General features: G+C 36.7%; 1 protein-coding gene and 1 long non-coding RNA gene across 5 annotated transcripts; one reads left to right on the forward strand and one right to left on the reverse strand.

Moving 5' to 3' along the window:
- Positions 1 to 64: 64 nt before the first annotated feature.
- On the forward strand, positions 65 to 3646 carry LOC103872981. 4 transcript variants are annotated; one of them, XR_001958499.2, is made up of 6 exons: positions 65 to 2309; positions 2392 to 2502; positions 2626 to 2697; positions 2781 to 2887; positions 2995 to 3266; positions 3355 to 3646. It is a non-coding gene; the product is annotated as an uncharacterized LOC103872981 (long non-coding RNA). The 4 variants fall into 4 exon arrangements; XR_004448426.1 differs by having other exon boundaries at positions 66 to 2309; positions 2392 to 2435; XR_001958498.2 differs by having other exon boundaries at positions 66 to 2309; positions 2781 to 3266.
- Positions 3647 to 6161: 2515 nt separating this feature from the next.
- LOC117126724 lies at positions 6162 to 7208 on the reverse strand. Its single transcript, XM_033275666.1, has 2 exons — positions 7006 to 7208; positions 6162 to 6903 (listed from the first exon to the last, which is right to left on the reverse strand). Exons 1-2 carry the CDS (start codon positions 7206 to 7208, stop codon positions 6162 to 6164), a joined length of 945 nt encoding a protein of 314 aa, XP_033131557.1.
- Between the last annotated feature and the right edge of the window lie 8928 nt (positions 7209 to 16136).

Here is a 16136-nt window from a genome sequence, read left to right on the forward strand (position 1 = left end):
TTATGTTTAGTTTATTACCTTCATGTAACCGTAGAATGATACTTGTGATGATTACAATTTGTTTTTTCCTGATAAATATGCGATTTAACTCCCTGAAATTAGACGTTTCCTTGTCCCATAAAGTTAAACGTACCAGTTTGGATCTACAAATAATTATTGTATTATATTTCAATTTTTTTTATATTTTCTATATATCTAGGGTATTAGGGTCATTTTGAGCATTTTGCTACATGTCATCTCTACAATTAAAAAAATAAACATGAGACGGATAATTTTATTTAATGTTGGTAATATCTTATGCATCATCTATAAAATAAATATATATTCATATATAACATTCCAGATTTAGTAATATTATTATTTTTATATAATTATACAATTTGTATTACTAAAGTTTTTTAAAATATGCAATTTTTAAACATCTAAATCTAATCGTATGATATTTAGTTTCTTATATATCTACAAAATCTTAAAAATATTGTTTAGGCCAAATGTTTGATAATTATACAATTTTATATCATTTTTTTTAGTTTTATACAATTTGATATAATATATATCAAATCTATATTAAATTTTATTAAGATAATAGTAAAATCTATAACATTTAATAAAATTTATTTTTAAATATAAGTTAGAACAACATTAAGAACCTCAATTGAAATAGCATAATAATGGGATGCGTGAGAAGCTTTGTGATTCAACACGCCTCCGGTCACTGTGGCGAAAGACTAAACAAAAGCATGTAATTTTATAAAATAGAATGAGCTTCTTAGTTTCTTGGTATCATATACTGTAAATGAATATTGGGCTGACTTCAGTATTGACTGAGATTCAAATAAATTGTTTGGGCTTCGTAATTGACATGGATATCAGCCCAGTCTGAGATGAGCTGGTAGATTGATTGGCCATGAATTTTCTGCCTATGTGGCACACTTTAGAAGTCTCAAAAATAGCTCATTTTATATAGTAGAATTATATTTTAGATATAGAATATGCATAAAAAACAAAAAAAATCAGTAGGTTAATATATGAATATTACAATTACGTCAAATTGCATTAAGTTATAAAATTATAAATATAATATTACGTACAGATAAAAAATTATTATTAAACATCTATATTATAATATAATATATTCTACACTAAATATATTTTACAAAACATAAAAATATAAATGAAGATTTTATAAAATCAATGGTTTATAAATTTACACTGAACGCAAGTTAAATCCAACATCCGTGCGGGAACGCGGGTCAAGATCTATTTTTGAAGCTTCTATTCTTGAATAAAGCATTCAAACACAGAGAACATAATCAATCTCCTCCTATGAAAGTCTTTGGATCAGCAGCCAAATCAAATTCTCCTATGAAAATCTTTGGATCAGTAGCCAAATCAAATGGGTCAAATCTGCCACCTCCGTAAAGCAAAACCTCATCTTCTTTCTACATCCCATTTCTTACTCGATAACTTACAACAGCTCCCATCAAAATCTCCTAAATGGTCTAAATAGGCAAGATGCTTACAACATTAAGTTTTGAAGTAAATACACACTTTCGAGGGTTTTGTTTTGTAAACTAAGCGTAAAACAAGTTCATATGAACCCACTCAACAGACAAGTTCTTATATTTGACCACCCATCTATCAGTCACTTTCTTTACGTTTTCAAATAATACTTAAACTATTGTCTACATAAAAATATATTCATATCATATTACTGAATAAATAATGTTTCCTCATATATATGATCTATACTATACTAAAAGCGAGATATAAGCTTCTCTTAGAGTGTCCACGTAGGCACAAAAAATCGTCCAATCAGAACATTTTATTTTCACACGTCACCATTGTCTGAAACAACGTGGACTTCATTTTTTTTGTGAGTCCAAATGTTTATGTCAATGGACAATGGCCCAGAAAGCCCATTCCGTTTACGTCTTTTCTTTTTCTCTGTTCCTCGACTCTTCTTCAACTTCGTCTCTCTACTTAGTCTGAAGTTTTTTCTTTCAAACTCTTTACCTTCCTTAACGTTCAACGAGGTTCAACGTATCCTACTAAATTCCCTTAATTAATGTGATTCTCATTCAACCCAATAACATTCTCGACTTCTCAGTTTCCTTCCTTTCATATATGATTGGAGAGGATTGCGAATGGGATGAATCTTCACAATCACTCTCAATTAATTGATCCTTCGAAAATGTCTTCCTCCGATGTTGTTGCGCAATCCGCCTTCGATGTTCTCCAACTGGGTAGATCTTCACAGTTCATTGTTGCTCGCCTGCTACGTTTTTGGACTCTAAAAACATCAAGAAGTATAGTGAATTCATGGGAATCACTTTCTCTCTCTCTCTCTGCAAATAACATGATTCTGATTGTTTATATGTTTTTTTATAGCTGTAGCATCAAGCTTTACTCTGGCTTGAAGCCTCAATCTGCAAGTATGTTCCTTTTTCTTCTGAATCTTTTCGAAAGTTTCTGTCTTTAAATCGAAGCCTCAATCTGCAAGTATGTTCCTTTTCTTCAGAATCTTTTTGAAAGTTTCTGTCTTTAAATCGAATATGGTTAGTCCCTTACGAGTGAAGTGATTTATTTAATGTTACTACAACTGTTTGTCGGAATTGTGTTCAGGCTTTTTGACAAATGGGCATCAGAATTTGAATAGGAGTTCTATGGCAGGATCCACAAGAGTTTGCAATCCAGGTATTTCTCAATGTTCTTCTTTTGGAATAGGTTTGCCTTTCAATGTGCTGGGTTCATTAGCTTTGTGGTTTGTGTTATTGCAGTACAGGGAAAGCGAGTTGGTCACGGGTGAAGATGATGCCTATAGGTACACCTACATAATGGGCTTGCCTAAAACCTTGCAGGTTTTCTTCTTGCTGCCGCTGAAAAGGTACTCTTTATTTCACTTTCTTTTGAAGCATGTGGAAACCAAAATTGATCTTATATGCTAGCTAGACTCTGAGGAACTTGAAGTTGAATTATTGTTTTTTGTGAAAGGGTCAACGGTTTGCGATGCCATTGTTAAGGATCGCTCTCCAGTCACCTGCTGGTGCAGCTTGTGGTCAGCTAGTGCAGCTATAAGCCGCTTATCTCTATGGATTATAAAAAATAATTTTCCTCTCTTATACTAACATGGTAAAGCTATATATATACACTTGCAAAATTCCTTCAGGCTGATGATATTCAAAATGAAGCAAAGGAGCTTTCAAGGATAAGAGATTACCTCTTCAACTAACTAGCCAAAAATACAGGACAGCCTGCGGAAAAGGGTTAGTTTTGTTGTCATAATAATAATTGACACCTCTGAGTGCATATGCTGATGATGATGAAAATAATTTAACAATGATGATGATACAGATCTTCAAAGATTTGAGCAGATTGAAAAGGTTCAACTCAGAAGAAGCTATAGAGTGCGGACTTATCATTGTTAGACCACCGCGCATCAAAGACAACGCTCCTCTCCAAGATGAAACCTGAGGTCTTGGTTAATCTGCTTTATTAACATTCTGTAATGTCAAAGTCTTACAAGCTTGGAGTTGTTGTTCTTTGTGCGATTGTTACCAAATAAAATCATTTATGTATATAGAGTTATTTAATTATCATTGGATCTTGAAACCAGTTACGAATTCAAAAGTTTTTTATTTATCGCGATGGTTCAAAAATATATTAAAAATTAAGTATTAAATATCAAACAAGTAATAAAAAGATGATATAAGCCTTAGATAGAGTGTCCACGTATGCTTTTGCTAAACTGTTTAATATGATGATTAACAATATGAATATGATATTTAAAATTATTATAAAAATTAGTATATTGTTATAAATCCATTGTATGGATATGTGGATTGCCATTAAACATCAAGGAGGTTTACATCCGACCCGACTATCCGGTCCGTCTACACCCGTCTCCGGTCCGTCTACATTCGTCCAAGACTAGTCAAGATGAATACTCATTCAACCGGAGCATTTATGAGCTTTGACCAAGTTTGTATCTTTGTAATGAATGTAGTCAATATGTATTAAATGTGTAGATTCTCTCCTTTGCTGTAAACCTTTGTATGAACCTCCACTATATATTGATAGTGAGAGCTAATGAGAAAGACACAACTTTCACAGCAACACTTCTCTCATATTTCTAACACGTTATCAGCACGATTGTGCTCTCCACATGAGAAAGCTCTCTCCGCCGGCGTTCCCCTTTCCGGCCAGCTCCTCCGGTGCTCAGCCTTTGCTCCACCGGCGCTCAGCCTTCTCTCCACCAGGCCACCTCTCTCTCTCCGCCGGAAAACTCCTCTCTCTCTCAAATTCCGGCCAAGTCTCAGCCTCTCTCTCACGGTGGTCCTCTCAGATTCTTGTGGTGAAAAAGGTAAACAAATCAAAACCTTGAAATCTAAAGAACACCATTATATCTGAAAGAAATCTAGGATCTGTATGAATCCATAACTTATAAACAATCTATGGATTTAAAATATTAATCTTGTTTCTATGATCCATATGATCCATATGAAACTTGATTCTAAAATTATTTTGAATCCATAAAACTTAAAATTCTCTAAAGGTTCTATGTTTCTCTAAAAACTTATAAACTTATTAAAATACCTAAAGATCTATATGAATCTTGTTTATAAAAACTTATGAATCATAAAATTATTAGAGAAAGCTTAAACCTTTTGATTCAATCCTTTTGTTTGGCCATTTTACCAGATGTGATAAACATAAGTGTATAATCTGGCCAAAACAAAACTCCATCAAATCCTTGATATGCTATTTTCGGCCAGATCATTGCATATCCTTGACTGTTAATATTTGTTTTTTAACTGTCAAAGTTTTAAAAATCTTTTATGATTTTTATAAATGCATAATCGATTTTATAAATGCTTGTTTGATTTTATTAAATGCATATCTTTGACTGAAAATTATTTCTAAAGTTTTATAAGCCATAGTCTTGTTTTAAAATTGATATGTCATAAGGTAGAATAAAATCTGTTTGAAATCATTTGATCATATTGTTGTTAATTAAACCAACCATGAACCGATTTTATCTCATACTGAATTTTGATCACATAGTTTGCTAGTTAAAATAAAACTTGATCTAGTTTCATCCTTGAATACTGAATTTTGATGATCTGTCTGTGCCAATAGTCTTATGATCTGTGCCAATAGTCTTGCCAATGCTAAGTTTCTAGATGATAATAGACAAACATGCGACCATCTGGTCGATGCGTCAATGAGGACCATAAAATATCAAAATGTCCCACAAGGTGGGTGTATTGGTCCATATATGTCACCATGTATTCTTTCCAGAAAGTTTAATGTTTTCTTACCCACCTTTCCAGGTGATGGCCTTATTATTAATTTCCCTTGTGAGCATGGAATACATGTAATGCTCATAGGGATAGTTATCCTATCTTTCAAGGAATGGCCAGTTGAGCTCAAGATTATTTTGCGCATCATGGATCTGCCAGGATGGCCAAGCCTTTCATGCCATTGTTTAAAGGCTTCTCTGAACTCATTAGGAATTGAAGTGTTAGTCTCACTCGATTTTATATTGGCACAATAGAGGCCCATTGATATAGCAGAGATAGTCTCTAGGACTTTCTTATGGCCTTGGGCATTTTCATAAATCAAGAGGAATTCTTTCTTTCCCTTGCCCCTAGTTTCAACATGTAAATCATTCATCCGAATGTCTTTGAAACTTAACAGATTTCTCTTTGATTTAGGAGAATATAATGCATTAGAAGTTTCTAAATGCGTGCCTTTAGGCCTCACTAAGTGAGCCGGGCCATGGCCTTCAATAAGGCTGGCTGTGCCTGCTATAGTATTGATATTGGCACTCTTTAAAATGAGGTTAACAAAATATCTTTTGTTTTTTAATATAGTGTGACTTGATCCACTATCCACTACTAGCTGGTTCTTGTCTTCTTTCATTTCTGAAAATAGACAAGAGTCAACACCTTAGATATTACTTAGGTTTAAAGTATGTTTTAATGGCTTTGTTTTATGTTCTTAATAATTTCAACTTTGTATAAGGCATATATAAAATAAAACTTTATTTCATAAATAGAATTGCCAAAGTCATAGAACATGGGAAACAAAAGACATAAAGCCAAATCAAGAATTCAAAGTGCAAAGACAAAAGCAATATGATATCGAAATCTTCATATTCAGCCACTTGTAAGGAGGTCTGAAGTCTCAAAGTCCTCCTGATCATCTTTGTCATGGGCTTGATCATCCTCATGGTCCAGATCATTCTCATCATCATAATGGACCAAATTTGCCTCAGAGTTCTTGCCCTTTATGATCTCCTGGTAGAGCTTAACAAGGTGTTGGGGAGTTTTGCATTTATTAGCCCAATGATTGGTCATCCCACAACTATGGCAAGCAGATTTGGTCGAGCTCGAGCCATGGGTTTTGAAGTCGGACATATACCCACGGTTAGCTTGATGACCTCGGCTATAGCCTCGGCCTCGGCTGCGACCAAGATGGTCTCGTGGTTGAAATCCACGGCCACGTGGTTGAAACCCACGGTTACGACCTTGCCATCTACCACGGCCTCTCATGCGACCATGGTATGACTCTCTTGGAGTCTCATCCTTTGGCTCTACGGCCGCATGTGCCTCAGGCAATGCTTTAGCACCAGGAGGCCATAGCTCACTGTTCATCATGAGCAACTCATTGTTTTGCTCAGCTAGCAACAAACAAGAGATTAAGGCAGCATAAGTGGAGAAACCCTTCTCTCGGTACTGTTGCTGAAGCACAACATTGCTGGTGTGGAATGTGGAGAATGTCTTCTCCAACATATCAGCATCAGTAATAGTCTCACCACAAAGTTTCAACTTTGAGACTATTTTGAACAAAGCCGAGTTATACTCTTCCACAGACTTATAGTCTTGGATTCTCAGGTTTCTTCAATCATAAAGGGCTTTTGGCAATATCACAGTTTTCTGATGATTAAATATGGTTTTCAACTCTGTCCAAAGTTCCAGAGGATTCTCAATTGTGAGATACTGGTCCTTGAGACCTTCAGCAAGGTGATGGCGAATGACAACAATTGCCTTGTAATTATCCTTGTCTGATAGCTCAGTGCCTTCAGTGATAGTATCACCAAGGTTTCTGGACCTTGAGAGGATCTTGGTATCAAGCTCCCATTGGAGGTAATTATCTCCGGAGAGATTGAGGGAAGCATATTCAAGGTTGTTGATTTTTGACATATGAATCAAATATCCATAAAGGAGTAAGGATTCATAATACAATTCAGGATTTGAATTTATATGCCAAGGAGATTGATGATTTATAATAATGATGGTTTATTATGCATTTTATTTTCAGAAAATATTTTATATGCATTAAGATAAATTTTTTGTCAATCAATATGGATGGATTAAAATGCATCATGGACAAGACAAATAAATTTTATAATGTTCAAGATATTTGTAAACCAAAGTAGATTTTCAAAATCGGTTAAAACTTGGTTTGTAATTTCGAATAAAGCAAATGTACTAAATTTTAAATGGAAACCGATTTTGTCTAACTATATGCAAACAGTATGAATCATTTAGATGCAAACAACATGAACCACTTCAGACGCACTAGTATCATCATTGCTAAAGCTATGCGAACATGTATGTTTGGTTTCAACAATATGATACTTATGTCCAGTTTTAACAATATGATAGTTGGATGCATGCAAAGGTCGGTTCATGGATGATTCAAGTTCGATCTAATGATTTACTAAATGATGCTATCAGGTATGCAAATGATCAGTACATAATTTAATCACAGAATCAGGTTAAAAGATGAAACTAGATCAAGTTTTATTTTAACTAGCAAACTATGTGATCAAAATTCAGTATGAGATAAAATCGGTTCATGGTTGGTTTAATTAACAACAATATGATCAAATGATTTCAAACAGATTTTATTCTACCTTATGACATATCAATTTTAAAACAAGACTATGGCTTATAAAACTTTAGAAATAATTTTCAGTCAAAGATATGCATTTAATAAAATCAAACAAGCATTTATAAAATCGATTATGCATTTATAAAAATCATAAAAGATTTTTAAAACTTTGACAGTTACAAAACAAATATTAACAGTCAAGGATATGCAATGAATGAATTTAATTTCGATTTTATTGATGGGTTGACTGATTTTTAGGGGATCTGGCCGAAAAATGGCACAGCAAAGATTTGATGGAGTTTTGTTTTGGCCAGATTATACACTTATGTTTATCACATCTGGTAAAATGGCCAAACAAAAGGATTGAATCAAAAGGTTTAAGCTTTCTCTAATAATTTTATGATTCATAAGTTTTTATAAACAAGATTCATATAGATCTTTAGGTATTTTAATAAGTTTATAAGTTTTTAGAGAAACATAGAACCTTTAGAGAATTTTAAGTTTTATGGATTCAAAATAATTTTAGAATCAAGTTTCATATGGATCATATGGATCATAGAAACAAGATTAATATTTTAAATCCATAGATTGTTTATAAGTTATGGATTCATACAGATCCTAGATTTCTTTCAGATATAACGGTGTTCTTTAGATTTCAAGGTTTTGATTTGTTTACCTTTTTCACCACAAGAATCTGAGAGGACCACCGTGAGAGAGAGGCTGAGAGTTGGCCAGAATTTGAGAGAGAGAGAGGAGTTTTCCGGCGGAGAGAGAGAGGTGGCCTGGTGGAGAGAAGGCTGAGCGCCGGTGGAGCAAAGGCTGAGCACCGGAGGAGCTGGCCGGAAAGGGGAACGCCGGCGGAGAGAGCTTTCTCAGGTGGAGAGCACAATCGTGCTGATAACGTGTTAGAAATATGAGAGAAGTGTTGCTGTGAAAGTTGTGTCTTTCTCATTAGCTCTCACTATCAATATATAGTGGAGGTTCATACAAAGGTTTACAGCAAATGAGAGAATCTACACATTTAATACATATTGACTACATTCATTACAAAGATACAGCTTGTATGAACCTAATGAGAAAGACACAACTTGTATGAACCTCCAAATCTTTTAAAGACACAACATATAAATATTTATTTTTAATGAATATATTTCTAATATATATATAAATATATTAACTTATAAAATTAAAAAGATATATAATTAATTTATTTTATTTTTACAATTTAAAAGTTATGTTCATAAAATATATATTTCTAAAAATAATTTTTCAAATTTGAAATAAATTAAATTATATTTTAAATGTGAAATACTATTTTTTTAAAAAAAATATTTTTTATTGGAAATTAATTTTATAAATCAAAATTTTATTTTCTTGATATAAAAATAATTTTATGATATTATTAGATAAAATAAATGAATTAATTATATATTTTCCTTAATTTTATAAATTATAAATGCAAATGCTATTCTAAAAGCTTCATATGAGAGCATTGGCTAGAGAGCATTTGGAGAGCATTAGCATTTAGTAAATGCTTCTCTAAATGCTTTTCTGATAATTATTGATTGGATAATGTAGAGCATAATGCTCTACCAATCAAGGCCTAAGATAATTTATGTTCTATACATAATTATATTTTTTACATAACTCTAAATCTCGGACTTGATTCTTCATATTTTATTATTTAATTGTGTTACATATAATAGAAATACTTACTTCAAACTAAAAAAAAATCAAATTTAAAAATTAGCTATATATAATTTAATATACAAAAATTCAAATACAAATAAAAATGGTAAATGTAACAAATTTAAATATATTATCCGTGCGTAGCGCAGAGAAATAATCTAGTAGAAGTAAAAATGGTAAATAAAGACTGACTCTCAATAGTGTTGCGACTTTTCCAGAATAACTTGCTCATTCTAGATAAATGGCAAAATCATAAGATGGATACTAAACAAAACATTATCATACCATTGGAAAGCTACTATAAATGGAATTATCTTATACCATAACTCCAAGTGTTAACTTATAATTAGTTTTCCAAACAAAAATACAAACATTATGTCACATTATTAACATATATCCCGCGCGTAGCGCGAACCGACCCTAGTTATAATAATAGTAGAGTTCACTCCCTCTTGAAAGGGTTCACATCAGCAGTGGTGGACCCCACTTTTTTTTTAACTTCCTCTATCCAGTGGACTTTGCATAGGCTTCAAAATAATTGGTTTTGTGTAGGGCTCACATTTATTTATTTATTTATTTATTTATTTTTCCCTGTCTAAGTCTCTGTCTGCGTCAGTTCGATTTTCACTCTAGTTTTTTTTTTCTCTCGAGTTCGCCCTAACACCTAATCCTCCATTTGTGGCCGCTGCTGCTCGACTCCGGTGGCTCCTATAGCGCTGGAGTCGAGTCTTTTGCACTTTAATTTCTTAGATCTGTTTGTTTTCTTTTGTCTTATCTGTAGTTTTCGTTCGATTTGAAAAGGGCTAGGAATCCGTCGTGAAGGTGAACAGAGAAGTGTGGAGAGTGATTTTTTGGCCAGGGGTTATGGGTTCTTAGATCTGACGGTCTATGTGCTTCATGATTTTCCTCTCTCTTTAGATTGGGGGTTTTTTCAGATCTGTCTTTCTATAATTCTGGTCATGTTCTTCAGTCGTGGACACGACTCTCTCAGCTCTGGATGTTCTCCTTAGTGGCGCTCTTAGCTTTGGGTAAATGATAGTTTGTCGTCTTGTGTGATTGGGGTTGTGACTTGTCTTCCTTTGAAGTTTAGTGGTGTGGAAGGGCCTTCTCAACGGGTTAGGATATGGGGAGGTTATATGTTCCGGACTTGGTGTCTTTAAGCCGCTCTTCCTTCCTTGGTCGTAGCTTTTGATCAGGTGTGCTCCAGCTTCTCTTTGTTCTCGTGAGTTGTTGGTAATCTGTGTTTGTCAAGGTCTCTTTTGTTGGGTTTGTCTCTTGGATGGCAATCTGTTGTGTAGGCATCTACTTGCTTCCTCTGCATGGTGTGAGGTATCAAGACGAAGCAATGGGTTCGATCTTCGGCTCTTCTCTTACGAGGACGTGACCACTCTCTTGCTTTGTAGATGGTTGAGTTTGGGTACACGAGGGTCCGCGTGCAAGAGCTGCTGATCCTTTTAGACGTTTTCCCCGCTTGGAGTTTCAAGGTTCAACCTTGTGCCTTTCCTCTCTTGGGTTGTCAGTGGTCTTATTGCAGATGCGGTAGTGGTTGTTATTGGCTCCATTTGCGCCTCGGTTGTTGATTTTTTCCGCCGGTGTTGTTTCTCGTGAGGTTGTGGTTGTGACCTGTGATGGATTGTAGTCTTCTCAAGTCTCTGTTTCTGAGTTCAACTCGTGCGTCTTCAGTTTCTTGGTCATGATTGGCTACCTGGTGCTGTTATGGAATTCGGTTTGAGTTCCCTTGATCATTAAGTATTTCAAGTCATTATCCTTTGTTTGTGGTAGTCTCTAGAGTAATGGTTCTATTTATGTTTTTTTAATTTGGGTCTCTGGGATTTCGATTTGTGAACTCTCCAACTTTGGTCTTCGAAAGAGTTGCGACTCTTGTTGACTGTTGGCTTGTAATGATGGTACTTCCGTTTAAGTTGAATGAAATTCAAAGATGACCAAAAAAAAAGTCTCTGTCTGCGTTAATTCGATTTCAGCTCTTCTCATTCCCTTTGAATACCGGCAATGTTACGCAACTTCGTTGGTAAGACGTAAGCGATAATCATTTTGCTTCAAATGAAGTGTATACATTGCTTAATATTTTTTTTTTTTTGAAAATTGGCTTAAGAATTGCTAAACTTGATTGTGAGAAAAGCAATTCTTGTAATTTATCCATGTGGCAACTTTCAGGTGGTCCGATAGTGCCTCTTTCTCACAATATCGACATGACGTTTTTTTAAGTTCATGACATAGTGAACTTAATTTTCTGTATTTTTAAATGGTGGTAATTAGAGAGACGTAAGAATCTTGTAAGAAATGTATTCATAGGAGTGTTAAGGATAACCTGAGGCTGTGCAGTTACAACATACTCGTTAAGCTCTCAACTATAGTGAGTGGTTCCACTTTCTTGAAACCCCGCAACATGGAGGGAGTAGAGTTGATGTATTGCCACCAGCCTATATTACAAGCGGGAATGGTGCGGAAAGTGTATATGAGAAAAGTGTTTTGCCAAACTGTAACATCCTGAGTTGTGATATGTGAAAAGGCTTAAGATAATTGATTTGGCTACCTATGTCACCAAAGTTGACTTACCTTTTCCGGAACACATCCTGAAAGAACTCCAGAGTTAAGCGTGCTTGAGCTGAAGTAGTGAAAGGATGGGTGATCTATCGGGAAGTGATTCGCGATAGTGTGCGAGTGAGGCCAAAGCATGAAAAAGGTCGGGTGGTGATTGCAGGGTCAGTAAACAATTATTTGGAGCCTTAAAAAATTAACGGACCAACCGTCGGATGCAATGGGGCCCATGGGCCGAGAGAGCAGGCGTGGGTGGCCCATTAGCCGTGGGCGGTCGGGGCGTTACAAGTGGTATCAGAGCTGGTTAGCCATCTAAGGTTCTGACCCGAGAGGCGTCTTGAGACCTGTCGTGGGGCGCAACGAGGACGTTGCGTTCTTTAAGAGGGGGTGAATTGTAACATCCCGAGTTGTGATATGTGAAAAAGACTTAAGATAATTGATTTGGCTACCTATGTCACCAAAGTTGACTTACCTTTTCCGGAGCATATCCTGAAAAGATGCCAGAGTTAAGCATGCTTGAGCTGGAGTAGTGGAAGGATGGGTGACCTATCGGGAAGTGATTTGCGATAGCGTGCGAGTGAGGCCAAAGCACGGGGAAAGGTCATGTGGTGATTGAGGGTCAGTAAACAATGATTTCGAGCCATGGAAAATTAATGGACTGATCGCTGGAACGGGATGGGGCCCACGGGCCGAGAGAGAGGGTGCGGGTGGCCCATTAGCTGTGGGCGGTCGGGGCATTACAAGTGGTATCAAAGCTGGTTAGCCATCTCAGTTCTGACCTGAGAGGCATCTTGAAACCTGTCGTGGACCGCAACAAGAATGTTGCGTTCTATTAGAGGGGGTGAATTGTAACATCCCGAGTTGTGATATGTGAAAAGGTTTAAGATAATTGATTTGGCTACCTATGTCACCAAAGTTGACTTACCTTTTCTGGAACACATCCTGAAAGAACTCAGAGTTAAGCGTGCTTGAGCTGGAGTAGTGGATGGATGGATGACCTATCGGGAAGTGATTCGCGATAGCGTGCGAGTGAGGCCAAGGCATGGGAAAAGGCCGGGTGGTGATTGCAGGTTCAGTAAACAATTATTTGGAGCCTTAGAAAATTAACGGACCGACCGTCAGACGGGATGGGGCCCACGGGCCGAGAGAGCGGGTGTGGGTGGCCCATTAGCCGTGGGCGGGTCGGGCTTTATAAGTGGTGTCAGAGCTGGTTAGCCATCTCAGTTCTGACCTGAGAGGTGTCTTGAGACCTATTGTGGGCCGCAACGAGGACGTTGCGTTCTTTGAGAGGGGGTGAATTGTAACATCTCGAGTTGTGATATGTGAAAAGGTTTAAGATAATTGATTTGGCTACCTATGTCACCAAAGTTGACTTACCTTTTCCGGAACACATCCTGAAAGAACTCCAGAGTTAAGCGTGCTTGAGCTGGAGTAGTGGAAGGATGGGTGACCTATCTGGAAGTGATTCGCGATAGCGTGCGAGTAAGGCCAAAGCATGGGAAAAGGTCGGGTGGTGATTGCAAGGTCAGTAACAATTATTTGGAGCCTTAGAAAATTAACAGACCGACCGTCGGATGGGATGGGATGGGGCCCACGGGCCGAGAGAGCGGGCGTGGGTGGCCCATTAGCCGTGGGAGGTTGGGGCGTTACACAAACGTTTATGGAGTATAATGAAGAAAACAGACATGTATACTTACGTGTCAAAATAACACTTCTCTCTGCATTCGTCTTATTGTCAATGTAAAAAAGCGTTACGTACTTTGCGTTTAAGAACAGACTGCCTGCAAGTGAGAGAGAGTTAGCTTGGAATAATAGAAGTGGCCTTAACTCATGGATTCAATGTTAGACGAAATTAACAAAGTAAATTATCAACTAGATAGAGTAAGATAAAAAGAAATGGGACCACCTCCAACAATCTTTGGGTTTATGCTCATTGCAACAACAAGGAATAGGGTCACCATGTAAGCTTTCCATTTTTTTGTAGAAGGAAACAGCAAGAGAGTCGAATCACATACAGAGGAGAGTCATACAGTTTGAAGTTGAGGTTACTCCGCTTCACTTCGAATCTGCTCATGCCGTACACGGAACCGGCCTTCAAAAGGTGTTTCAAGTTGTTCAAGTGGACGTTGCATAGGGGTCGACTGAAAAATGATATAATGAGATGTTTAATAATTAAAAAAATTGTAAAGATAATAACAACACTCAGCATAAAAAAAAAACATTAAAGTGTGATTTTGATTTTCTAAAAATATAGAGATACTTGAGCGTCGCGGTAGCATCACCGTGTCTAACGCCATAAGTTCGCCGCCTCTCAACATATTTCTGACCTCCCAAATAGCAGCCAAAAAAAACTTCAATGGTAGTGCTACAACGACTCCATTATGCTCTGTAAAATCTTTTTTGCTTGATATGATTGTGAGTATGGAAGTATTGATTTTGACAGATGGAAACTGTTAGAATGAGAGAATTATTGAGAGTTTATTTCTGGGGAATGAAGAACATGAAGAACATGAGAGAGAGAGAAAGAATGAGAGAGATGTAGATTTCAAAATGTAAGAGAGAGAATGAGAGAATAGTTTCCTTAATTTAATTGTAGATCTGAATACAAATATTTAAAGGCAAGTTGCCTCAGTACACAATACAATAAAATATTTATTGTTTTAAAATATCTTCAATGGTCTCCTTCTCTCTTCTTCTTCTTCTTCTTTGCTTCTCAAGTCTGGTGTTTTACTCAAATCTGGTGATCCTTATAAAACCTTATAAGTGTTTTCAAGTCTGGCTGCATAATTCTCAAGTCTAGCAGCTTAATTATGCTTCATGTCAGCACTCCCCCTCAAGCTTGACCATGTGGAACAAGTCAAGGTTGGAAGCCATGAAGTATTCCCTCATTAAAACCTCAACTAGGTAAAACCCTTTGGGAGAAAACCCAAGTCAAGGAAAAAGAGTATAACACTTCATGAAGGAGAGATCATTGACATGATAGGTCTATGAGTCATAATTTTGGATGAATGGACTCACATACCTTAGTGCTTGCTGCCTTGGTGAAGATATCAGCTAGCTGATCTTCACTCCTTGTGTAGCACGGCAATATGATCTTCTGCTCCACGGCTTGTCTCACTTTGTGGCAGTCTACCTCTATATGTTTGGTTATTTCATGAAAGACTGAGTTGCTAGCAATGTGTATAGCAGCCTGGTTATCACAATGCATTGTGATTGGTGTTGTAACTTCAATTCCCAAGTCCTTAAGAAGTCCCTTGATCCAAATCAACTCGCTTGTGAGCTTCCTTATAGCTCTATATTCTGCTTCAGCACTTGAACAAGACACCACCTTCTGCTTCTTGCTCTTCCAAGTTACCAAATTGCCTCCAATGAAGGTACAATATCCAGTAGTTGATCTCCTATCAACTCGATCTCCTGCCCAATCCGCATCACAATACCCAACAATCTCAGTGCTTCTATTGCATCCCATCCATACTCCTTGACCTGGTGCCTCTCTTAGGTACCTGAGAATCCTCTCAACCATGTTCAAGTGGTGTACCTTGGGAGCTTGCATGTGTTGGCTTACTTGGTTTACTGCAAAGCATACATCTGGTCGGGTAATGGTAAGATAAATGAGCTTTCCCACTATTCTCCTGTAGTGCTTTACATCTTCATATGACTTGTCTTTAATCTCCCCCTCACGCATCACTTTGTATCCTTCCTGTAGAGGTGTTTTGGCAGCTCTTCCACCAAGATCTCCAGCCTCATGTAGTAACTCAAGGGTGTATTTCCTTTGAGATAGAAACAACCCTTCCTTAGACCTACACATCTCGATCCCTAGGAAGTATTTGAGCTCTCCCAAGTCCTTGATATCAAATGAATCCTTAAGGAACGCTTTGGTCGAGATGATCCCTTCTTTGTCACTGCCCGTGATGATAATGTCATCAACATAGATGAGAATGACAATGATTCCTTGCTGGCTAGTGAGAGTGAATAGGGTATGATCA

This window comes from Brassica rapa, chromosome A01 (assembly GCF_000309985.2).
Source record: "Brassica rapa cultivar Chiifu-401-42 chromosome A01, CAAS_Brap_v3.01, whole genome shotgun sequence".
NCBI lineage: Eukaryota > Viridiplantae > Streptophyta > Magnoliopsida > Brassicales > Brassicaceae > Brassica > Brassica rapa.

Bases quoted from the DNA above. Each gene is read 5' to 3' on its own strand.
- LOC117126724 (XM_033275666.1), bottom strand. From the start codon at position 7,208: ATGTCAAAAATCAACAACCTTGAATATGCTTCCCTCAATCTCTCCGGA. The intron at 6,904-7,005 runs GTATCTCACAAT...TTATGATTGAAG, and splicing joins GCTGAAGGTCTCAAGGACCA to AAACCTGAGAATCCAAGACT.